We start from the raw sequence: 26890 nt of genomic DNA on the forward strand, positions 1-26890 counted from the left end.
TTTTAGCTGTAATGATACAGAGACTCATAGACAAAAATGAAAATGCCTAAATGTATTGTAAACATTTGAACATTCTTTTTTTAAATAAAACAATTAAAAAGTAAACAAAAGTCAAGTTCATATAACAAAATTAAAAAAACAACTTTATTCTTATTTAACTGGAGAGTGCAGAGTCCTGCGTTTGTCTATTTAACCTGATTCAGTTGAATCTGTTCAGCATTGTTTCAGGAGCTGTTAAAGCCAAAGAAAAAAAATATCGGTTACACAAATAATGTTTTAAATCCAAACTGTCAGACCAAAGCGGAAAATACAAATAACAAACAATAAAGTCGTACTTAAATTCAGGATAACCATGTTTAATATAGACAGTAATACAGAAATAATGTAACTGAGCTTCGCACTGTTGCTTCTGAATCTCTCACCTTTCTTCTTTTTGTAAACAGCAAATCCAGCAGCAGCAACGATGATGAGAACAAAAACAACTACTGCAGGAATGATGGGAACTGTCATATCAGAGGGGTCCTCTGCTCATAAAAAACAAATAAAAAAATCAAATAAACAGGATAAAATGAAAGATGTTAGAATAGAAAGAAAATCCACTCATCCTGCGGTATTCATCTGGTTAATCTATAATTCACAGGCTTAATTGTTGAAGGGAAGTGAACATTCTTTAATCAGAGCATCAAGTCAGTTAAACTTCTGAGATATTGATGTAAATTGGTAAATGGCCTGCATTTGTATAGCGCTTTACTCAGTCCCTAAGGACTCCAAAGCGCTTTACACTACATTCAGTCATTCACCCATTCACACATCAACACACTGGTGATGGCAGCTACATTTTAGCCACAGCTGCCCTGGGGCTCACTGACAGAAGCGAGGCTGCCGGACACTGGCGCCACCGGGCCCCCTGACCCTCTGATGTGGTCATTTAAGCAGCGGAGATGGGTGTTATTCAGTTTCAGCTGCTTTGATGGTAATGAAATGAACAACAGGTGCCGTAGAGGGGCAAACAGGAGTGTTTCCTCCTTATCCAAGTTTTTGCATTCAGCTAGGGTCAGCCTCACTGCTGTCAGAATGAGGCAACACCTGGATGCTACCAGAGTTATTAGTTTTGTATTTTCTAATTAGTTTCCATTTTTGTTTATTTACTAACTCTGTTCAGTTTCATTACGTTTGCAGAGTTTATTTTCATATTTCAGTTTACTTTTTATTGTTTGAAAAATGCTGTGTTTCAGTTTTAGTCTTTTTAATTATTATTGTAAGGAGGGCAGGTCAGAGGCAGAACTTAGGAAAATCAGTAGTGATATTACACAAAAACACAGAACCTTTTGAAAGTTAACTCACAGCTTTTTGAAGTTGCATGCACATCAATGCCCCCCACACACATAAGCTGGAATAACAGTTTTACCAGCCTGCTAGTCAGTTACTCCAGGAGAGCTCTACAGGGATATAGAAGGTTTGTAAACATGTAAAGCCTGATCCAATAATTGAAGTGTTTATTGAACCTTGTCTGTGAACGTTCCCAGTCATCCAGGTCATCGTCGTCAAAGGAGCTTGCAAAGAAAAGCGTCTGGGCTTCTTTAAGTTGCTTGAAGACGTTTCACCTCTCATCCGAGAAGCTTCTTCAGTTCTAAGATCAAATGGTGGAGAGTCCCAGATATAAACCTAGTGGGAGTTTCCCCCCAAAGAAATCCTCTAATCGCCTGAGCCAAGGTGTGAAAATGGGTGTGGGTCACAATCAGCCAGAGTTTCGGGTGTGTTCATTGTGAAACCTGGCCCCACCTTGTCATGCGAATTCCTGAGGTCAGATGGCCCAGGATGTGAGTGGGCGTTAAGGCGTCTGGGGAGGGATCTCAAAACTGGATTATAGATGGCAGACAGTTGGTTTCGTAAACCCCCGCCTCTGTTCAAAGATGGTCGCTCTTCTTTGCAAGCTCCTTTGACTGTAATGAACCTTCTGACAGATAAAAAAAACCCAAAAAAAACAAAACCACACTGCATGTACATTTGCATGTTTTTGTTTTTGCATCCTTAGCTTTGTACAAAGAGAAGCAGGATGAGCCCTATAAAATAACCTCCAGTAGGCAGCTGTGGCTCATGGGGCAGATCAGCTACTGATCGGAAGGTTGGTGGTTCGATCCTTGGCTTCCCCAGTCTGCATGCCAAATATCCTTGGGCAAGATACTAACCCCAAGTTGCGTTCATCCGAGTGTGAATGTGTGTGAATGTAGTTTAATTTGCACTTGTGTTTAGAAGGGAATGGGTGAATGTATACAGCTTTCAGTACTCTGGGAGAGTAGAAAAGCACTATATAAGAATCAGTCCATTTACCATTTCAGTCCACTGGTGTGAATGTCTGTGACCAAACATCACAAAGAGACTTCATGGGGACTTTATAAGGGTCTAACATCCTCTAATGGGTCCTGTGCTCACTGTGCGGCACTGCAGAGCCTGAATGGCATTTACCAGAATACCAGAATCAGTAGGTCCACCCTGTGATTTTGACAAATGAGAACAGGCTGACTCTGAGCAAATGTATCAGACATGAAAGGGTCTGGAGAAGCTGTGGAGAACATTATGCTGTCTGTAATACTGTCCTCGTGGCCAGTTTGTTGGTGGATCTGTGCAGGTCTGGGGAGGCATATCCATGTTGTTTGCCTCCCTGTTTGTCAGACCCTACACTACTGCAGTGTATCCTGGGTTCCTCCTGGTGTATGACAATGCCATGCCTGTAGGATGAAGTAACTAATACAACTGACTGGCTCCATGCTCATCTGGAGCCAGTCAGTTGAGACATTATGTCTCTGAGACATTATTGTTATCCAGCGTCTCATTAGCAGCATGCCCTGTGTTCCAAAGTCGGGGCCATACATTAGGGCCCAGCTCTGAAGTTAGGTGTTAGGTGAAGTCGAGGTGTTTCTGAATTCAGAGTCAGCAATGTTGCATACCTTTGTTGTACCTTTGTTTCTAACACAATACCCAGTCATTATATACCCAAATCCGTATTTGTGGATTATAGACATTTGTTTTTATTATAAATTATAATAAAAAATAGACATTTTGGAAAAAAAATTGAAATATAAAATTCCAAAAATCACTGTCATTTACATGGTCTAAACAAATTCTGAAAAATATTTTCTTAAGAAGGTTAAGAGCAGTAATGGGTTGCATTTAACCAGTGAAAAAATATTAAAATAACGTTTTTTTTTTCTTCTGTGATGACCTCCATTAGTTATTCCCATAGTAAGAGCTATTCTTCAGGACAAAACATTCAAGCATTACATTAGCCAATCCACAATATCAGCAAACGAATCAAATGAGCTTCACTCACCTCTGCCAGTCCTAAGTATGTTTTCTCTCCAGTTGGTTCTGATCATTATTTCCTTCAGTTTGGTGACGATGATGTTCTCACCACTCAAGAACTGAAACACACACTCGTATCTCCACCAGTCTTCAGGTTTGACTGATGAAACATTCAGATCAACAATAATCTGGAAGGTGCCATCATCGTTTGGGAGGATATCTCCTTTTTCCACACCATCATGAATCTCATCTCCATCTTTTCTCCAGAACATCACGGCTCTGTCAAGATAGAAACCTGCAGCGTAGCAGCTGACTGGAGAGGAGGGAGTTTTCTGGAGGAGCGATACTGAGGGAAGAACTGGACAGAGGGATGATGGGAAAGAGAGAGATTGAGAATGGATGAAAGAAGTAAAGTCAACAAAGCAGAGAAGGAAAGGAAACAAGACAAGAAAATTAAATAGGAACATATTGGAACATATAAGGCGAGCCATTCGAGCCCGTCTCCAGCTTTCTAGCAGCTGCATTATGACATACTTTTAAGCCAAATGTAACCAAACACAGTGATATATGGTCACTGGGTACCACATAAAGCTAAATGCTCAACTAGAGAAAGTACTAAATAAAAAGAATCATTAGTTCAGCTCATGTAAATATTTTATTTCAACCAAAACATATAACATTCATATGAAGTTCTCAACAGCATGTGAAGCTAAAAAAAAGGGGGTTGGTGAATGAGCAACAACCATTAGAACTGCCTGGAAAACACAGATAAGCTATGGAACAACTCCATGAAAGATGTTATTACAATATGCAAAATCCCCTGTTGACTGTATTTTTTTACTAACGTAAAAGTAAAAAGTAATCATTTAAAAAATGTAAATTAGATCACAGAAATGTTTCTGTGTTTCTTTGGTTTACAAAAGCAAGGGCAAAGAAGCCTAAAACGCAGTTGTTATAAATTGTTGTTATTATGCAAGTTAAAAAAAATTACTTACAAAATAAATACAATGCAAAATGAAATAGCTCTCTGTCTGTATATCCACAGTATTTGTTATAGCTGCAGTTTGTCTATGCGCTGGCATCCTTGTATTCCTTGTTTTCACTTCCTGTTTTATTTTGAAAATTACTGTTCTTGAGGGTTTGTTCATTTCTCTAACTTGTGCCTCTTTGTCCTGCCTGCAAACTAGAAATCCATCTCAGTACAAGGATGTCTAAGTTCAAAGCATAGGAGAGGAGGAGAGATGAGACAGGTTTGTCTCTTCTTCTGACAATTGTCACTTTCTTTCACCTTTGATCCTTTTTCATCCTTTTTTTTGCAGCACCTGTGTGGACTTTGCTAAGTTACACTGCTTGTTCTTATCAATTTTCAAAGCTCATGTTTTGTTAGTTCACTTGTCTTTAGTGTTTGGGTTTTAATCCTCTCTGCTTTGAATCTCTGCTCGTGCAAATAACCAATTATCTATTATGAATGTACAAGTGTGTAGAAAAAAGGATAAAGCTGCTATAGCAGGTATCCGTGGATTTAATGTATAACTATAAAGGTGCATGGCATCATATTTTTTTTACATTTTTGAGCAAAACGTGAACTTTTCAACTTTGCACTCAAATTTACCAAAATTAAATTGTAAATTTTTGCATTCCTCTGTATTGAAGGCAGTTGGAAACACTGGTGAGCTCATCTTTCTCTTCTTATTCCCAGTGCAGAAGGCGGTCACCTGGACTTGTTTGCTTATTTTTCATTACTTCGCTAGCAGGACTGATTAGGAAATTTAGAGTTTTTTCTGTCATTTATAAATCTTGTTTGAAGATGGTACTGATGAAAATGTTGAACTGCAATTATCAATAAAATGTTGTTGCAGCTTAGCTTTGTGTGATTCCAGCCTTTAGAGTTACCTTCTGAATCAGTAAATAAAACTCAGCCTAAATATTCTGCTTTTAAAAATGATGATAATAATAATAATAATAATAATAATAATAATAATAAATATAATTGTGATGCCTCAAAGGCATTTATTTCATTTATCTTTAATGTTTGCTTAAAGTAATTCTTTTGTATGTATTTAAGTTAAAAAGAACAGTAAAAAGAGTTAAAAATGTTAAGAAGCTCTAATTTTGAAGGTGAACTTGCTAATAACCTCACTTCCTGGTGGGTTACCTGTATTGCTTCATTTCCTGTTTAATTCCTCTTCCTGGTTCTCTAAGAGGGAGAGTGACATGCGGTCTTGCTCTGAGGCTTATCCACAGCCATTCACTTGGGAACATTGTTCAGGCAACGCCGTAAGTGTATATATTTCATGATGAAGGTCTTAGAAAGGCATAAATAGTGGTATTTGTTAAAAATTATATTTTGTTTGTGATTCATGGAGGTTGATTTGTACATGTTAAAAAAGGATGTTTTGATGATCATTACTGTTGCTAAAGCTAACACGAAGGTGTAAGGTCACATTTTGAGTTATTTCATGATGCAATATTTATTTAAATGATCATTTTTTCTATTCTGTATTTCTTTTCAACTACAGTTTTCACCGCTTGTCAAATGAAGATTCTGAGTAAAAAGTCAACTCTACTCGGACTCGTGTATTCATTGACAGAGGTTTAGCTTGGTGTTTGATCGGAGTTGCTACACTCTGCAACAGAACACTACAGTGAAAAGACGGCACTCGATGGTCCTACGTGTTCATGATGGCAGCAAGCAACAAGTCATCGGTATCAAATACCAGGAGCAACGTGACATCAGCATCATCTGTAAGTGCGGCTCGCGCCAGAGCTAAAGCAGAAGCTGCTAAGGTACGAGCATCATATGCTAGCCAGGAGGCTAAATTAAAATTGGAAAAGGCTGCTAGAGAAGCAGAAAGGAAAACTAGAGAAGCTCAAAATCAGTTGGAAGCCGCTAGAATTGATACAGAGCTGGAAGTGCTAACATTAAATCGTGAAGCAGACGCAGCCATCGCTGAAGCACAGGTGTTAGAAGATGTAGCAGAAATGCATGGAAATGTAGAAAATGTGAAATCTGAGTCAGAAGACAGGCTTAGATTGCAACGTACCAGTGAATATGTTTGCTCTCAAAATGAGCAGAATCAGTCTACCTTCGCACCAGTATCTGTCCCACCTGTTAAATCTGTAGACCGTGCAGAATCACAAGACAGTTTCAGAACATGGCATCCACCTGTAAGCTTAGCGGAATTCCAACATAGCAATAGCAAGCCCAAGCCTGAAGTCGAAAGAACAAACCCTCGCACGTATATAGGTGCTCAATCACAAACACCCCGGCGTATGCTTCCAGTGAGCGTGCCACAACCTTCAGACCCTCTGGCACAATATTTGGCGCGACGTGATCTCGTTACGTCAGGACTGTACCAATTTGATGATAAGCCAGAGAATTTCCGTGCATGGCGGTCCTCATTCACTAATGCTGTGGCTGAGGTTCAACTTACAGAAACACAAGAATTAGACCTCATGACCAAATGGTTAGGAAAAGAGTCTGGACAGCAAATAAGATGCATACGCTCAGTGCATGTGAATAATGCTGGTTTGGCTCTGCGCAAGGCATGGGAGAGGCTGAATGACTGCTATGGTGCCCCTGAGATGATCGAGCAGTCACTGTTTCAGAGACTTGACAGTTTTCCAAAAATTGCAGCCAAAGATCACATCAGATTACGTGAACTTGGGGATTTGCTTATGGAGATACAAGGCGCCAAGGAGGATGGATACCTCACTGGGCTGTCATATCTAGACACCTCCAGAGGTATTGGACCCATAGTAGACAAGCTCCCATATGGGCTCCAGGAGAAGTGGGTGTCATCTGGGTCGTGGTACAAAGAGGAGAATAACGGCTGCTTCCCTCCCTTTAGTTACTTTTGTAACTTTGTCTGTCATGAGGCAAAGAAGCGAAATGACCCCAGCTTTATTCGTCAAAGCAACGGCGCAAGCCCCACAAAACCAGAAAGATTACCTATGAAGAGCTTTAACACCAACAAGTCTATCGCGGTTCACAAAACAGATGTCTCTACAATCAACAACGACGCTAACAAGAACTGCCCATTGCACAATAAACCTCACCCACTTAAAAAATGCAGGACATTCAGAAACAAGTCCATCGATGACAGGAAGGCCTTTCTAAAACAGAAAGGAATATGCTTCAAGTGTTGTTCTTCGACTTCACATGTTGCCAAAGACTGCAAATCTTCCGTGAAATGCTTAGAGTGTGAAAGCATCTATCATGATGCAGCCATGCACCCTGGCCCACAACCTCAACTCACCAAGGCTCCACCACCACCACAAGAGAATGGCGGGGAGGGAGAAGATGACTCTAACGTAACTGATGTTAGAACCAGCTGCACAGAGGTTTGTGGCCCCGGCCAGTGGGGTCGTTCTTGCTCTAAGATCTGCCTTGCAAAGGTCTACCCCAAACATTCAAAACACAAAGCCATTAAAGCTTATGTAATTCTGGACGACCAGAGCAATCGCTCTTTAGCCAGGCCAGAGTTCTTTGAGCTGTTTGGTGTGGAGAACGAACCACTCTTATACCATCTCAGAACATGCTCCGGTGTCATCGAAACGTATGGCAGAAAGGCAGAGGGATTCCAGATAGAGTCGTTGAACGGCAACGTGCTCATACCTCTTCCACCACTCCTTGAGTGCCCCGAAATCCCTAACAATCGAGCGGAAATCCCAACACCAGGTGCTGTTTTGCATCATCCTCATCTCCACCATATAGCCAAACACATCCCCGATCTAGACCCAGAAGCAGAGATACTCCTGCTGCTCGGGAGAGACGTGCTTAGAGCACACAAGGTCAGGCAACAAGTTAACGGGCCACACAACGCTCCCTTTGCACAACGTCTCGATCTAGGCTGGGTGGTGATAGGGGAGGTGTGCCTAGGTAATGTGCATAAGCCAACAGTGGACACATTCAAGACCCATGTGGTAGACAGCGGTCGCCATTCCATATTTCAGCCCTGTGCAAGTTTCATGCATGTCAAAGAAACACAGCCAAGCTTCAGCAGGTCTAACAAAACGCCTGAGAGGATGCTAGGACACACAGTGTTTAAACAATCTGAAGATGATAACAAACCTGCCCCATCAATAGAAGACATCCTTTTCCTAGAGATCATGGATACAAATGTCCACAGAGATGACACTGGTAGTTGGGTTGCTCCATTGCCATTCAAGGAGCCACGGCAACGTTTGCCAAATAATAAAGAGCATGCGGTTAAGAGGTTCGAATCCTTGCAACGCCAATTCAGGAAGAAACCCGAGATGCAGAAGCAATATGTGGCATTCATGGAGAAGGTCATTGCCAACGGTCACGCAGAGGTGGCACCGCCCTTGAGGGAAGATGAAGAGTGCTGGTTTCTTCCATCATTCGGGGTATACCACCCACAAAAGCCCAACCAAATCAGGGTGGTTTTTGATTCCAGCGCTCAGTACTGTGGGGTCTCCCTCAATGACGTGCTTCTGACTGGTCCCGACCTCAACAATTCTCTCTTGGGTGTCCTTCTACGCTTTCGAAGGGAGAGAGTAGCTATCCTCGCCGACATCCAACAAATGTTTCACTCCTTTTTGGTCCACGAAAGGCACCGTAACTTCCTCCGGTTTTTGTGGTATGAGGACAACGACCTCACCAAGGCGGTTATCGACTACCGCATGAGGGTTCATGTCTTTGGCAACTCACCATCTCCGGCTGTGGCCATCTATGGTATGCGAAGAGCCATTGCTGAAGGTGCCCAGAAGTACGGTGCCGACACAATTAAATTTGTGGAAAGGCACTTTTACGTGGATGATGGCTTGGTGTCTCTCCCATCTGAAGCAGAAGCAATCAACCTTCTCCAACAAACTCAGGCTTCACTTGCTGAATCAAACCTCCGCTTGCACAAGTTTGTGTCGAACAGTCCAGCAGTCACTGGAGCTTTCCCGCCAGAAGATTGTGTCCCGCTCATTAAGGATCTGGATTTGAGTGGGGAGACAGCACCCATGCAGCGCAGCCTGGGTTTGCTTTGGGAGATCAGAAAAGACACATTTACATTCTCTGCATCAACTATTATCAAACCTTTCACCCGACGTGGAGTCCTCTCCACCGTCAATAGTGTTTTTGATCCGATGGGTATGCTGGCACCTGTCACAATCCAGGGACGAGCTCTTCTTAGGGAACTTAGTTCAGAACTGACTGACTGGGATGCACCTCTCCCAGAAGACAAGCTGAAGAAATGGGAAACCTGGAGAGATTCTCTTCAAGTCCTAAAGGAGCTTCATGTGCCACGTGCATACACATCAACCTCGCTCACCAAAGCTGTGCGCACAGAGTTGTTTGTATTCTCAGATGCCTCAACTATGGCCATTGGGGCTATCGCTTACTTGAGAGCCATCCAGGAGGACGGAAAAGTGGAAGTAGGATTTGTTATGGGCAAAGCCAAATTAGCACCCCAGTCTGAACCAACAATCCCGAGGCTCGAACTCTGCGCTGCCGTCCTTGCAGTAGAAATGGCGGATCTCATCCGAGAGGAGCTGGATCTGAAATTGGATGCTGTGAGGTTCTACACGGACAGTAAGGTGGTGCTCGGGTACATTTGTAATACTACAAAACGCTTCTACACATATGTCCATAACAGAGTCCAACGTATCCGACAATCTACTAGACCAGAACAATGGCATTATGTGTGCACGGAAGCAAACCCTGCGGACCATGCATCTAGATCTCTGCCTGCATCCCATCTGGCACAGAGTTCTTGGTTCACCGGACCTTCATTCCTGCATCAGTTATCTGCAGAAACAACACAAACCAGTGAGACGTTTGAGCTCATCGACCCGGGAAATGACTCAGAGATTCGACCACAGGTACGCACCTACACTACTCATCTGAAGGAACCTGTACTTACCCCTGATCGCTTTCGCCGTTTCTCCACCTTTACCTCTCTACTGCGAGCTGTGGCTTTCCTTATCCATGTGGCAAGATCTCACAAACATTCAAACCAAAACAGCAGGTGTACAGGATGGCACAGATGCCGCTTACCTCGTACTGTGGATGAAATAGCTCAAGCGAAACATGTCATTCTGCAAGCAGCACAAAGGCCAGCCTTTGCCAAGGAACTGTCAGCCCTCCAAGCAAACAAAGTGGTGTCCACAAACAGCCCGTTAAATAAACTCAGTCCAACTTTGGAGAGTAGTCTCATCTGTGTTGGAGGCAGACTGAAACATTCTCAACTAACATGTGAAGAAAAGAACCCAGTAATCCTACCCAAGGACAGCTACGTTTCCTTACTGCTCGTACGACATCACCATGAGCAGGTGAGACATCAGGGTCGACATCTCACAGAAGGTGCAGTAAGGGCAGCTGGACTGTGGATTTTGGGTGGGAAGCGACTAATCAATTCAGTCCTACACAAATGCGTAATCTGCCGGAAGCTGCGTGGGAGACCGGAAGAACAACGTATGGCTGACTTACCGCCGGAACGTCTCAAGGTTTGCCCTCCCTTCACATACGTGGGGCTTGACGTCTTTGGACCTTGGTCTGTTGTAGCCAGACGCACTAGAGGAGGACAGGCAGAGAGCAAACGGTGGGCCATGATGTTTAGTTGTTTGAGTTCAAGGGCCGTCCACATTGAGCTGATTGAGTCTATGGACACATCTAGCTGTATAAATGCTCTCAGGCGGTTCTTCGCTCTCAGAGGCCCTGCAAAGGAACTTCAGTCTGATTGTGGGACCAACTTCATTGGAGCTAGCAAGGAGTTGGAGATGGGTAATACTGTACAGGGGTACCTCAGCAAGCAAGGATGTAGCTGGAACTTCAGACCTCCACATGCTTCCCACATGGGAGGCTCATGGGAACGGATGATTGGTGTTGCCAGGAGAATCCTTGATTCAATGCTCTTGCAGCAAAAGAGTCGCCTGACCCACGAAGTGCTGTCAACACTAATGGCAGAAATTACAGCTATCATCAATGCACGTCCACTCCTACCTGTGTCTACAGACCCAAACCAACCTTTCATTCTTTCACCAGCCATGCTCCTCACACAGAAATCAGGAGTTCCACCTCCTCCAGGAGATTTCACAGACAAGGACCTCTTCACAAAACAATGGAGGCAAGTTCAAGCGCTCGCAAACCAGTTTTGGGCCCGCTGGAGCAAAGAATACTTACCATCCTTACAACAAAGACAAAAATGGACAGTGACACGCAGAAACCTTCAAGTTGGGGATCTGGTCCTCCTCAGGGACAAGCAGACCATCCGCAACTACTGGCCCATGGCCATAGTCACAGCAACCTTTCCTGGGAAGGATGGACATGTGAGAAAGGTTGAAGTAAAAACGACCGACCAAGGTGACACAAGAACCTTCCTTAGGCCAGTTGCAGAAGTAGTTCTTCTTCTGCCTAAGGACTGATTTAAGGACTGTTGTTTGGACTCATTCCAGTTCATAGTGGCCTCACACAGGCCAGGCGGGGAGTGTGATGCCTCAAAGGCATTTATTTCATTTATCTTTAATGTTTGCTTAAAGTAATTCTTTTGTATGTATTTAAGTTAAAAAGAACAGTAAAAAGAGTTAAAAATGTTAAGAAGCTCTAATTTTGAAGGTGAACTTGCTAATAACCTCACTTCCTGGTGGGTTACCTGTATTGCTTCATTTCCTGTTTAATTCCTCTTCCTGGTTCTCTAAGAGGGAGAGTGACATGCGGTCTTGCTCTGAGGCTTATCCACAGCCATTCACTTGGGAACATTGTTCAGGCAACGCCGTAAGTGTATATATTTCATGATGAAGGTCTTAGAAAGGCATAAATAGTGGTATTTGTTAAAAATTATATTTTGTTTGTGATTCATGGAGGTTGATTTGTACATGTTAAAAAAGGATGTTTTGATGATCATTACTGTTGCTAAAGCTAACACGAAGGTGTAAGGTCACATTTTGAGTTATTTCATGATGCAATATTTATTTAAATGATCATTTTTTCTATTCTGTATTTCTTTTCAACTACAGTTTTCACCGCTTGTCAAATGAAGATTCTGAGTAAAAAGTCAACTCTACTCGGACTCGTGTATTCATTGACAGAGGTTTAGCTTGGTGTTTGATCGGAGTTGCTACACTCTGCAACAGAACACTACAATAATAATATAAAATAAACAAAGTGATTCTATGGAACTGTGACTTGTGCGATTCTACCTGTCCTGTGCAGGGATTTTTTCCCATTGTCCACATACATCTTCAGCCACTTTGCACAGATCTTAGTGAGAAAGTCTTTGTTCTTTATTGTTCTGACCCGATCAGCATCCCATTTCAGTTTGATCATGTCAGCCTCTGGTTTCAGTGCGATCCACGTCAGTGTCTTCATGTCAAATTCAAGAAAGCCTTCTCCGTTATAGCCATACTTCAACACTCCGGTCACACTGTCAGTGTTTTCATCCCATTCACATCCACTTATCCTCTGTATGACGTGGACACCTGAGAGAAAAATAACAGAGATGACAAAGGACGATGAAGAGTGTAAACTGTGTGTGGTTATTTTCAGAGGTTTATGTAATGTTCCTGATTCAGGCCTTGAACATAACTCTGAGTCTGTCAGTGTTTTTAATAATAACGTAATGCGCTTTATATTATTCAAGTGTCAAAAACTGATTCAATGCAGGAGTCATCTGATAAATATTTCATCTCTTGCAAACAATAAAAAGCAGAAAAACTTAGTATATCCAAAATTTTAAATCAAAAACGAACCTAGTTATTTTCAATAGATAAAGTATTGCAAAATGCACATTTTAAACCACTCAGTTTTGATCAAGTATATGATTTATCAGGATTTGAGATCAGGCGTAACAGAAAATACTGCACCTCCACTTTGGTTGAAACGCTGCTTCCATCTAAAAATGTGGCCTCTGAAGACATTTGGCTGATCCTCGAAACACTTCTGAGTGTACCACTCCAGCTGCTCAGGATTAGTTTGTAATATTTTCTTTGCCCAGTCCAGTTGTGGTTTTAATGTCTTATTGCTGCTGTCACAATAACCTGTCTGAATGCCGTCAAACACCATTACACCAATAAACTCCGGAACATTTGGGACTCCAGAAGATCCACAGACAAAATACTTCAGTGAGTGTTTCACTGCAGGACAAACAGTGTTTATAATATTAAGGAATTAAGCACAAAATATACAAACATCATCAGAAATATGATGCATTCATTATGACCAAGCTATAGGAGTATTCTCATTGACAGCAATACTGTGTAACCTTTATTTTGATAAAAACATGTGGGCACAGGACCAGTATCGCTGATCTGCTTTGCACGTGTCAACATCAGCATCTATCCAAAGTAAACGAATTAGAAACTTTGTTGTAAAGCTGCTTTAATAAGCTATTTCTGACATGAAACTTTCAAGAATATATTCTAAATATGTACTTTTAAAGCTGTGTACGCCAAAACGTTTTTAAACACTTATGGAAAACTGGAACTAAAACTCAGTTCTGGTGTTGTGCCAAAAATCGCCTGATGCGAAAAACTGATTTCCAATGTTTCCGTGTGCTTTTTTAATGTGTAATATCTTTACGTTTGTTGGTAAATAGACTTCGGTGAACAAGGTTTACAAAGGGGTTACTTATAAAATATATGAAATGATCAGTTTTTTAATTACCGTGTACAATTGTCCTTACATTATAACCAACCCGGTCCTTTTTGTCCACTTAAAATATTTTTACGGAATTATTGTTATATTTCTGCTGTCTTCTTGGACAGATTACTCTTAAAAAGACAGTTTTAATGTCAACGAGATTTTTTTAACTGCATAAATAAAGGCTATATAAAAGTCACTGCCAAAAACTGATTGCGGCTTCTACTTTCTTACGGGAATATTGTCTGTGCCTCAAGATGACTTGATATCATTCATGAGGGATACATTTGTTTCACATGGTATAGAGCAACACGATATTTATAGTAATTTAAATACGGACAATCAGTTTTTGGCAGGCGATCACTTTTTGGCACAACACCGGGATAAAAACTTCAGGTTTGTCCGAGGGGCGAGTTCACTAAAGTAGCTCTCTTTCTACCTGTCTAAATCACAATGTTAACTTGGAGCAGGTTATGGTCAGAATTTCAGAAGCGCGATGTGTTTACAGAATTCGCTGCAAGTTTTAAACGCAAGATCCTCTGCTGAGGAAATATGTGATTTTGTTAAAATCGCCGTTTCTTACCTGCCAATAAATCACAGCATAACTGAAGCAACAAAAGTATCTTCATCTTTCCTTTATCCTTAATTTTAGAACGATCATTGCTCATGTTGCAGAAGTATAAACCGGAAATAAGTCCTTATTTAAACTTCTGCAGAGATTATGAAAACAGCCGATGCCGTCGCCAGCGTTTACCTGTACCAGCTTGTACCTGTACCAGCCTGTCTGCCGAAACCACTCCCAAAACACGAGCAGGCGAAGGGAGAAATGGTAGCGATAAGGAAGCCGGAAATGCATAAAAGGACACAGTAGGCCTCTTGTGCAACTTACTATGATTCCTATAATAATATACTAATAATAATTAAAATAATTTCTTTATATCATTTATTCATTGCTATTGTGTTTTCCTCCTTGTAGTAGTGTTATCTGTGCACGCAGTCTTTTCTGCCCTTTTTAATCGCTTGATGTAGCAATGGACAGTTTTTAGTTGATAAATAAAGGTTTAATTTTTTTTTTAAAGTACTCAGGACTCAATCACAGCCACTGTGAGCATTTCCTATTTAAAAAAAAAAAAAAAAATTAACTCTCTTGATGACAAGAGCCTTAACGTAAGAGCATATGAACTCATTTATGGTACAAAAAATAGAAAATAAAGTCTCAGAGAGTTAAAGAGTTAATAAAAAAAAAACATTTGGAAAATTACAGCAGACAAAGAAGATAAAGGAAATATGTTGCAACAGAATTTAAAAATTAATATTAATCGAGAATGTTATGTCTTGAATGTTGTCTGGTGCTTTCCTATAGACATTATCTAAGTATTCTTTGCTATTTGAGTGAATTAAAGGGTCTTTTTCTCACTGGATCAGAACACACATCCATCGTTGAAACAGTATTATCTTTACTCAAAAAAAAGATTACAAAATATTACACAAAAGTTGTGTTCCGAAAAGCAAGAAGCACTTAGTACCTCAGTGCAAAATCAGAGCACCTGAAGGTGCTTTAGGTAAAAGCTCTACAATAATACAGAGAAAACCAACAGTCAGACACCCCCCTATGACCAAGCACTTGGTGACAGTAGGATAAAATGAAGGAAAACTTGAATTCACTTTACACTTTACAGCAGGAACAGCCATAACAACCGATATGGAAAAAAAAAAAAGTCTCAGCGCAATAATAAACAATAATAATAATAACAAAAAACAAATTTCAGTGATTGCTTTCAGACATGCCCACCCAAAGGAGAAAGAGATTATTCACTTGGCATTTGATGTGCATTAAAGTGGACGTAAAACACTACATAGCCTAATTTACACCACGGAGCCTTCTCCCCCCAAAATGTCACAAATTTAATACTTTCTGTGAGGCTGTGATTTAAAATACAGTTTTTAGAGCATGGGCAGTGCCATCTTGTTAGAAAACAGAATATGACATTACTAGGTTGGCTGGTTGCTGATAGTAGTCCTACATTAGTCCAATAACTATGTTGTTGACTGCCCTGTAGACATCATTTGGGTTGAGATCTGGATTTTGAACACTGTAGTACTTTTGTGTTTCAGGTATTCTTTTGTTGATTTGTTGTAGCTCTTCTGAACTTCAGGATCATTGGAAGAAACTTAAATTTTAGTCAGTGCTGTCTGACTCTTTCCTACCACTACAAGACTGCTGTGTTTCAACCCTGAGCTTTAATCTAATGAGCGATCAGTGGAGTGAGTCATCTGGCCGTCTATGTCATCTGCCAGGCCTCTTTTATAAATTCTTATCAGACTCTGTCTAAATCCCTCACTGACTTTTAGCCCCATGCAGAAGTATAACAGTGGGTTCACACAGCTGTTGAAGTAGGCAATACCCTTTGCTACAGGGAACCAGATTTTGAACAGAGCGTATTTACTGTCCACCATCTTCACCAGTAAGAGGCAGTGGTAAGGCGCCCAGCACAGGAAGAAGGCAATGACCAAACATGCTAGTATACGTAGAGGGCGGGTCTTCCCTGACAGGCGGGTGCGTCGGATTCCCACAGCGGCCAAGATATAACAGACCAGAATCACCATAAAGGGAATTATGAAGCCGCACAGGAAGCGGATGGAGTAGAGAGCAGCTTTGGTGCTGTTGTACCCTTCTGCGTTCTCTTTTGGATGAAGAGAGCACATACTCAGGTTCTTCTTGCCCAGATAGACTTGGCGATGGATGAAGTAAGGAATGCTGAAGAGGATCGCTGCTATCCAGATACAGACTGCCACCATCCTCGCTGCCCACAGGGTGCGACGACGCTTTGTGAGGACAGGTTGACAGACACAAAGCACTCGATCCAGACTGATCACAGCCAGCAAAAAGACAGAGCAGAACATGTTGGTGTATTTGAAGAAGGCATCGAACTTGCAGACGAAGAGGCCGAAAGGCCAGTGCTCAAAGAAGAGCTTCTTAGTGAGAGAAAAAACTCGTGTGAAGCAGAAGATCAGGTCTGCTATCGCCAGATTCACCAGCCACACGTTGGTGACCTTTGGCTGTGGATGAAGAAGAAAATAAAACACGATGGAAAAGTGAAGAAAGGAAAAACAAAAATGAAAGGTAATATTTACATGAAACAGTAACCAGAATGGGATTTTATCAGCTATTATGAGGTCCTATTTATATAAATGTTGCTACTAAACATAATCCTCTACCTTATTTCAGGCTCAGTCGTCTTAAACTAGTCCAAACGCTAAACAAGTGCCTTTTGTACATAAACTTAACTTAACTTGATAAACTTAATCACATCGCTCTTGAAATAGAAACATCATAACAGAAATTAAGTTCAAAACAGTCTTCTAATTTATGTGTCACACTTCAGAGTGTGGGGAGTTTTGTTGGTATTTCACCTTGGAAACACCATCCATTACTAATTCTGTTCATCTGTGTGAAATGAATGTGGTGATAACCTCCTCCCAGTAGGTGAAAGAGGTTTATATTTATATGCATTGCTCACTCAACACACACACCATAGCTATCACATCCCAGGCATATGTTGTGAAACCACCTACACCTATCTCCTACACCAGTAAAGGTCACAGTTTCTTAACCCCAAGTTTATTTACTGTCTTTACAGTAGAAAATAAATATGACCCCACAGACTTCACTAAACAGATTACTAACAAACTCAGAAGGTATTTGAAAGGTATTATCCACTGAAGTATTCACCTTAAATTTGAATCCAGCCACCCAGATGACCACAGAGTTTCCTGTGATGCCGAGCACAACAGTCAGTGCATAGAGAATGATACTGACATTGTCCATAATGGCACTGATGCCCACCATAGTTTCCTGGTCATCTTTAGAAGGCTTGACTGTGTTGGTGGGCAGAGAGTCATTGGGAAACATGGCGGGGCTGAGAAAGAGAGAACAGGAAAACTGACAAAATGTTACTCATCCATGTATTTCCTCAACTAACTGACAGAGAGGAAGAAACGATAATATTACTTTACTTGACTTAATTCTTGGACTCTGCTAGAGTAGCTGTGCATGATTCACAGTTTTTAAAAAGTCCCTGTTCATGATGATAGTTGCCCACTTCCTTGGGTTCATCCTCGGTGTGGAATAAGTACATTTACCTTTTAGCTACCTTTCCTCTGATTGGCTGGTCCACACAAAAAGGTTTGGACAAGTGGGTGGGACTAAAGTACTTATATTCAGAGCTGCATGCATGAGGTGAACACATTTACATCCGGTCTCACTGATATCATACAAATACAAGAATGGAGAAGCTGTCTGAAATAGAGTCAGACAGCTTATCCTATTCTTACAACTTGATCTCTATTGTCAACATACAGAAAGTACTGTTTAACAATTTAAACAGTCGGAAGCTTGTTAAAACAATTTCATATTGTGTTTGACATTTGTCAGTTTTTAGTGTCTTCCTTTTTTAGAGTAAGCTGTTTGTTCACTTCCTGTAATTTTCTTATGCATCGTTTTCTTTGTGACTTTCTTGCCGCAGATAATTTATCCAATTCACAAGGTTTAAAAGAAAGGTACAATTGGATATCATCTGCATACAGATGATAGGAAATGATAATAAGGCCTAATGGAAGGACATATAATGAGACAGACCAGAATGACTGCAGATTTACATTTTTTATTTTAAAAAAAGGATATATGTGGACTCCTGTTGACTTTGGTATATATTCAACATTCAATAGAAATGGTTGAATAGCTTATTAGTTAACTTTAAATATGTATTAGCTAACTTCCATTATATGGAAAAAGGGGATTCAAAGAAAGCTTGTAGAATTTCCATCTTCACTTTTTTAGCACAGACAACTAAAAATGGCCTGTCTATTTCAGAAGCTTTTCATATCTGCAGTAATGCAGTGGGTTTACATCACTGCATCTGATGCTTTGCATTGCACGTGGTGATGTAGAATTTGGATGGCGCAGTTCGACCTTGGAAACACTTTCCACACTATCACAGTAGCAGGCAGGAATTCACTCCTTAGAGTGACACATTCTCTAACAATTGTTTGTAGATGCAGTCTGGAAGCCTTGGTGCTTGATTATATACACCTGTGGCCCTGAATGTCATTGGCACACCTTAATTCAACGATTTAGATGGTTGAGTGAATACTTTTTGCAATATAGTGTATATAAGATCCTGCATATCATCCTACTTTGGACTTCTGGCCTCTTCTTTAAGGTTAAATAAAGTCCAACTTTATTAACTATGTTTAAGAAATAAAACTGTTATATGGGGATTTTAAATATCACATCATAGGTTCCTTTAGAATATTTTGTTACTTTTGACCTCTGATTTCAATTTTACATTTCACATCTGCTTTTCATTCAAGCTAATCCCAAAATGCATCGTTTTTACTGCACTGCAAACTCATTGATGTGCTTAAAAAGAAGAAAACAAAACACAGTATAATACTATTCCCCTCAAAGTACACACTGCCTTTGAGCTTGCTTCAGGAAAGGTATCTGAGTCAAAACTCAAAACATTGGATGAACTAACCCATGACCATGAAACCTTAATTCTATCATTAATGATGAAGAGTATATAAAGATAAAAGATCATAACTTCATGAGATTAGATAAAGATATATATTCATTATACATGGATTTATGATTTTGAGCACATTAAACCATCAAACAAAACTACAGGAAACTGTCTCAAGATGTTAACAAAACGTGATATAAAACAAGGTATGTTCAGGAAAGTGTTATGCCAAGAACTGAAAATTATTAGTCTTACCAGTGGAAACAAAAACAGCAGCTCTTCAAAAGAAAAGATCTGAGATAATGAGCACAAAGGCGGTTTCTGCTGTTCAGAGATGTAAAGCTGCAGCAGTCAAAGGAGAAATAAATATGGCACTGCAGGGACTGCACAGTTTTCTTCAACCACACACAGGAAAGGGAAGAAGAAAACCACCACTGTATTGTGGTTCTATGTTCAGCCACTCAAATTAAAGCTTACATTCACATCTGTCAACCAAACATGACTCTGCAGTTTACGTCTTTGACCCTTAGAAGAAAAAAGACATATGGCCTTGTGTTGTTTTTGGTATGTATTCAACATTCATTAGAATTTGTTGCATAGATTAGCTAAATGTAGATAACCAGTTACTCGTTTCCATTATATGGAGGAAAAGGGTTTCAAAGAAAGCTTGTGGAATTCCCCTCTTCTCTTTTCTAACACAGAAAGGTGCAACTAAAAATGGTCTGTCTATTTCAGAGGTTTGGTTATACTTGCACTAATGCAGTGCAGGTTTGGGGAACTACTCGTTTGTTGCTAAAAATATTCCTCTGTGTGTGTTTGGTTGATGATTAATGGTTGATCAGCAGCTAAAGAAAGCAAATGACACCACTTACCCAATTCAGAGTTGTGGGAAGCTGCAGCCTGTCCCCACTGCGATAGGACGAGAGGCAGGGTACACCCTGGACAGGTGGCTGGTCTGTTGTGGGGCTAATTACAATCATTTGAACCAATATTCATTGCTATAGACAATTTAGAATCACCATGACCTTTGGGAGAAAGACAGAATATACAGTCACAGGGACAATGTGGAAACTCCACACAGGAAAAACCTGAATTTGAACCTTGAACCTTCTTGCTGTGATTTAAGAATGACCAACAACCACACCGCTCTAGTGCAACTTAATGATTTGCTGTTTGAAAATTAACAAAAAGAAACTCTAATTCTTACAACTTGATCTCTATTGTCAACATACAGAAAGTACTGTTTAACAATTTAAAATATCATATGATATTTGACCTCTGACCTCTCCTTTAAGGTCAGTAGAATGATTTGATGGCTAAAGTGATAATGATCCTATACGAAGCTATTTAAATCAGTTTCTTACTGCCATTGTTGTATTAAACAAATGTGCATATAGGGAAAGATACACTATATCATTCATCTGCCTTCAAACAAATAAAATATTTTGACCAGAAGCATATTTTGTGAGGTCAGAACAGTGAGGTCAGGTCAGTGATCTGTTGGGTTGAGTCTGGACTCAGTTATGTCTTCCACACCAGACCTTGCTTAGTGCACAGTTGGAACAGGAAAAAGTCATCCCCAAACACTTCCCAGAAGTAGAATTATTTTTTCTAAGTGTGGTAGGACTTGACTTAAGCGGTCAAAGAAGTGCAGGAGACTGATGCTGTCCAGTGTAGCAAGTGATTTATTCACCATTTTGTGACCCAAACAATATTTACAAAGAAACAAATAAGAAACTCAACTCTATAATAACCTCAGTTCAAATAAACATAACTGAACTTAAATCAACGGAAATTAAGGTCAAACTGCACACAGCTACACTGACCTGAACCCCCCTTTTTTTTTTTTTTTTTTTTTTTTCCTTGAAACACCTGAGTTATTCTGCCTAAATAGTCCACTTAACCAAACAATTTATCCTCTGGACTGTTCCATTCAGTAGGTAGGTAAGATGAACATGATTATATTCAAACCTCTACTACTCCTCTTTACTGGCAACATAAACTCTGTGGTGTAATCAATACATATTACAACAATAAATCTATTTCTTCATAAACCCTCTAAAATCAACTTTATTAAATTATAAGAGTTCTTCCCCTTCTGCACTTGGTCTCTTCCTGTGACCTCAGATGAACCCAGAAGCTATAAAGCAGGAAGTAAAACTAAATTTCCTCCTTTTGTTTCTGGAAGACAGGTAGGTAAGGTAAGTTCTAAACAATACAAATTAACAGTTGAAATAAAGAACATGTTAACTTAACAAACTTGTAGGGATTGATTTAAACCAAGATGTTATATTTAGTGATGGGCAGATGAAGCCCCATGAAGCACTGAAGCTTTTCATCCAATTGGTTCACCCCAACGCGAAGCTTCATGAAGCTTCATTTGCTCTAGCAGGACACCTACTGGACGTAAAAATAATAGCTGGCATGAATTTGAAGAGTGTGGCATTTTGCACACAGCCTGTAAATGTCAACAACAAAAGGAGTGTGTAAAACATGTATATTGTAGTGATGGCAGTATACTGTGTATATTTATAGTGGCAGTATGGGAAATGATTATTTGGAAATGCTTGAAATGGAAATGATCATTTACTGTGAGGTGAGGTGTGGTTGGGGTGTGGACAGTAGTTGTGCTTTTGTAACGTTGAGGTATGGAAAGCTACACACTCCTGCCTGTTCACATTTTATTCTGTAAAAACTAAATTTTCACTGCTTTTATGACCTTTTTAGTGGGGAGAACATAGCTAGGATTTAATGATTTAACAAATCTTTTGAATCCTTTGTCCTCCACAATGCTAAATGGCTGGGAGTCCTCAATCACCATGCTAACCAGGTCTTCATCTATTTGAGATTGTTCTCCTGAGGAAAGACAATAAAGATAAAGCACAAATATAAATATCACACACGTAACTTATAACAGTTGTATAATATTGTTATATCATTTAGTAACATTACTGCATCCTATATTATCATTGCATTTGATGGCTCACCTGGTCTTGCTCCACAATCGGTGTCCCCCTTATTCTCATGCAAAGCTCTGTAGTGCCTAAGCATGGATGAGGTGTTGTTGTTGTTGTTGTTATATCCCAGCTCCCTGGCACATAGCAAACACTTCACCTTGTACAAAAGTCAAGACAGCTCAACATAAATTGTATTGCACCATCAGTATCATGAAAATACATCTTCTGTAGAAATTTACATACCTTGTTAGGAGGAATAAGATCAAAACACAGGGGAGGACATCCTCCTCTTCTTAGCTGGCTCCATTCTCTCCTGACTTTCCTCACTCTCATAAACCTCCAAACGGTCTCCAAACTCTCACTAACCGCAACTCTCCATCAAACACCCACATTTTTGAATGAAGTCTGAGGGGTTTATATCGCTGTCATATCTCGCGGCAAAGTTCGAACCACTTCATGAACCAGTCACGTGGTACAGCCGGGCAGTGAGGCTTCGGACGTCATCATTTTCAGCTCCTCCCATAAATGAAGCAAGCCTCGATACGCGCTTCGCGGAAACGCCCCCTCCATTACTCGACACACGCTCCGAAGCCTCGATACAGAACGTCCCATCACTAGTTATATTATATAATCTGTGAAAGTGCAAAACATAAACAAACCCGGGATAGTAGATGTTTGCCTATTGCAGATTACATGTGAAATATGGTTAAAGCAAAACAAGAATGTTAACTAAGAATATAGACAAATGGTCTTCTCACCCACTTTGTCACACTAAGCAATTAATTGATTACGGAGAGAAGAAATGAATTTACTGGTTAACCGCTCACTGACAAGTGCAGTTCATTAGGTTTTCTAGGTTTACAGTGTTTTAGGAGGGTTTGTGGTTACAGTGTTATGTTTAACTTATGTGGTTAGCACATCTCAGATCAGTTTCACTTGAATATCTTCTGATCTGCCTGCACTTCTCTGCCTGTGGGGGCATGTCAGTAATAAATAACAGAATAAAAGAATGTTAACAATTTGGGGCATTTCAGAAAATCTAAATACCTGAAATACAATGAAGTGGAAACACTGCTTTGAAACTTTTTCCTGTGATTTTTACTGTTTAAAAGTGAAGAAATCTCTGTGTGCAGGCTTATGTGGTCTCTGGATTCAGTCTCTCAGACAGTTCAGAGAGGTTGTTAGGAGCTGTAAAATGTAAAACACACTGTTAGTCCTCTGATCCTGGACTGGATTTTATGTACAAAATAACTGAAAACAGCTGGTACTGTATGAATATAGTTTTTCTTCACAGACACCGCAGAGCAAAGAAAAGAACTGAGTCTTGTATTATCACTTCCTTCCTGTTTTAGTGAACTGCTAGCTTCAGTTTTCCAGTCTTTTTAAAAACATCAGCTCACCTCCTTTAGAGCTCTCACATTTCTTCTTTTTGTAAACAACAAATCCAACTGCAGCAACGAGCATGAGAGGAACACGAACAACCACAACAGCAGTGATGGGGATCTTCATGTCAGCACGCCTTTCTGCTCAGTAAAACATGAGCAAAACATGATTAGATCATAATTTATATACAGTACATCCTTCCTCCTATGACACAGAGTATTTATGCAATACTGTAATCTCTATGGTGCTACATATATGTGAGTATGTGTGTCTGTAAAAGTATATGTATATAATATATATGTGCAAGTATATAGTATTTACTGCATACTTCAAAGCAGGTCTGAAAAATGCTAATAATAGTTGTATAATTATAATATATAACAGTAATGTGAAATTGGAAAAAGAGTTAAATTCTCCCATCATCTGCCCAGGGATTTGTAAAAGGCACTTTTTGCTAAATAAATGTAAATTTCAGGTTCGTTATCCACATATTTGGTGCTGCCTCTTTTGATCTATGAAGCCAGTGAAATGGCACAAATCTGAGTGTATAATAGCTAAGGGAGGGTGGCAGTTTTTTTTTTTCTTTGTATCTTATTAGGCCATCCCTGACTAACTTTTCCTCCAGTCAATAAACGGTAATGATATTTTTTACTATTCTGAGAGCACAAAAACATCAGAGCACTGTTTCTCACTTTCATCATTGCTAATTTTATTTTACCCCAATTGGTCCTGATCGTTGATTTATTCAACTTGGTGATGATGTTGTCCTCCACACCAGAGAACTGGAACACACAGCTGTAGCTTGTCCAGTCTTCAGATGGCACTGATGAAGCGTTCATCTTAACACTTAACTGGAAGGTCCCGTCATGGTTGTGGAGAATCTCACCTTTCTCCACATGGTCTTGGATCTCCACTCCATCCTTCCTCCAGAACATCATGGCTGTATTAGGATAGAAACCTGTAGCGTGGCAGGTGACTAGAGCGAAGGGAGTCTTCTGGAGGGGAACCACTGCAGAGAAAGATGTATTTAAAAAAGACTTAATACATCTTTGTAAATGAATAATGCTCCACAATTTGATTTGAAGTTTGTGAATCTTATAACTCAAGGAGGAAGCCACTTAGGATTTTGAAATTCATACCATAGTTGCACTTCCTAAAAATAATTTATTAAGGGAAAAAAGATCAATCGTGTTAAATCATGAATTACCTATGTGATATCTATCAGTTTTGAAAGCTTTAAAAAGCCTCTTTTGTCCCTTGTTCCCTTGTTCCCCGGGTCCTAGACATGTCTTTGTGTTTTGCCTCCCATTTCTGTTTCCATGTTCCCATGTCTGTTCCTCCTCCCCGGGTCCCGTGCATCTAGTCTGCATCTTAGTTTGTTTCCCATTTTATTTTGACAGTCTCGTGTCCCATATTCATTTTGTTCAGTTTTGCTTCCTCCTGTGTCATGTCTATTCATCCTGGTGTGTTTCCACTTCCCTCGTCACCCTCGTCATCTATGTGTATAGATTGTGTGAGTTTCCCTGTGTTCATCGTCAGATCATCTGCAATCCTTCCCTGTGTCTCCATGCTCCCTTGCACTCCAGGTTTCTGATTGTTTAACTTTCCCAGTTTAGGTTTTCATGTTTTTTAGCACCCAAAATAAAGGGTGAACATTTTGTTAAAAGGTCTAGTTACTCTTTTAGTGTCTGCATTTGGGTCCTTATAAGCCACACGGTCTGCAGCCTCAGACCGTGACAGGTGGTTATGAAAGAAAAGAACCCAGAACAACATCTAAAGAACTGCAGGCCTCTCTTGCTTCAGTTAATGTCAGTTTTCATGATTTAACAATAACAAAGAAAAAATGTCATCCACTCAAAAGTCCCAAGGCAAAAGCCACTGGTTAAAATCAGCCTAAATGTTTTGCCATTTTCTCTTTAAAAAAACAACTGTATTGTAATGAAGATAATCCAACATAAAATGAACATTACTACATCCATTTGAAGACGATGTGATTCTACCTGTTCTCTGCAGGAAGACATTCCCACTGTCCACATACATCTTCAGCTACGTTGGACACATCTGAGTGAGGAAGTTTTCATTGTGTTTGAGTACAGACCTGTCAGCGTCCCAGGTCTGTTTGGTAATGAGAGCTTCTGGGTTCAATGCAATCCATGTCAGTGTCTTCACATCAAATTCAAGAAAATCCTCTCCATTCCATCCATACTTTATCACACCTGTCACCTCACCAGTGTTTTCATCCCATCCACAGCCACTTATTATCTGTAAAATCTGGACACCTGAAGAAAGACAGAGAAACAAAAATTGCACTGAACTATCTGAATATTCTACATTATGTGGCACATGAAAAAGGAAACTGGGTCAACCCAGGACTGATCTGACAGACATCCTGCATATAAACTCTAAGACGAAGAATGTAAGGTTAATAGTATTCAAGACATTCTTTTAATACACATATAAATTCAGCAAATCTATTATTTTGTCATGTTTTTAAATCATATTGACATTGTAAGGGTTGATGACTTAAGACTTTAAATATTTAACAATTTAATGATTAACAAAATTATTTTCCATACATCAACTTTATTGAGGTATATTTATAATGATTTATAATGATGCAATATAATGATGCAATACCAAATTCTATGTGCAATAACCCATCTGTATATACATAACACTATTTATTACATATTACTTTTTTTTTTAAAACCAGCTTGTATATTTGTACATTTTATATATATATTTTTTTCCCTCTGTTAATACTGTCCATGTGTGTATAGTGCTGCAGAACTGTGCCCCCACCCCCATTCTATTCTATTCTATTTAATCTAAAGAATAACCTTTAATACTGCACCTCCACTTTGGTTGAACTGCTGCTTCAAACTAGAAATCTGGGTTCTGAAGAAGCTTGGCAGACTCACAAAACACTGCTGAGTGAACATCTCCAACATCTGAGCCTTTTTATCAAATATTTTCTTCATCCAGTCCTGTCTTGGTTCCAGTGTCTTGCTGTTTCTGTCACAGTATACTGTCTGAATGCCATCGATCACTATAACACCCATAAACTCTGAGATATTCGAGTCTTCATAGGATCCAGTGAAGAAACTATTTAGTGAGTGTTTTGCTGTGGAAAG

The 26890-nt window shown here is 39.9% G+C and overlaps 2 protein-coding genes across 2 annotated transcripts; both read right to left on the bottom strand.

Moving 5' to 3' along the window:
- Window positions 1-199: 199 nt before the first annotated feature.
- Window positions 200-26890, bottom strand: LOC146609241 (major histocompatibility complex class I-related protein 1-like). Its single transcript, XM_085346976.1, has 8 exons — window positions 26611-26890; window positions 25757-26035; window positions 24475-24765; window positions 13117-13386; window positions 12454-12732; window positions 3332-3661; window positions 423-524; window positions 200-231 (listed from the first exon to the last, which is right to left on the bottom strand). Exons 2-8 carry the CDS (start codon window positions 25794-25796, stop codon window positions 200-202), a joined length of 1344 nt encoding a protein of 447 aa, XP_085203102.1. The 5' UTR covers window positions 25797-26035; window positions 26611-26890.
- Window positions 16133-20396, bottom strand: LOC146609242 (N-formyl peptide receptor 1-like). The gene is made up of 3 exons (XM_085346591.1): window positions 20289-20396; window positions 17625-17834; window positions 16133-16951 (listed from the first exon to the last, which is right to left on the bottom strand). The coding sequence occupies exons 1-3, from the start codon at window positions 20394-20396 to the stop codon at window positions 16133-16135; spliced, it is 1137 nt and encodes a 378-aa protein (XP_085202717.1).

This window comes from Diplotaxodon limnothrissa, linkage group LG22 (assembly GCF_057381915.1).
Source record: "Diplotaxodon limnothrissa isolate DT_005_m linkage group LG22, D_limnothrissa_male_GT1.1, whole genome shotgun sequence".
In the NCBI taxonomy this organism is placed as follows: Eukaryota; Metazoa; Chordata; class Actinopteri; order Cichliformes; family Cichlidae; genus Diplotaxodon; species Diplotaxodon limnothrissa.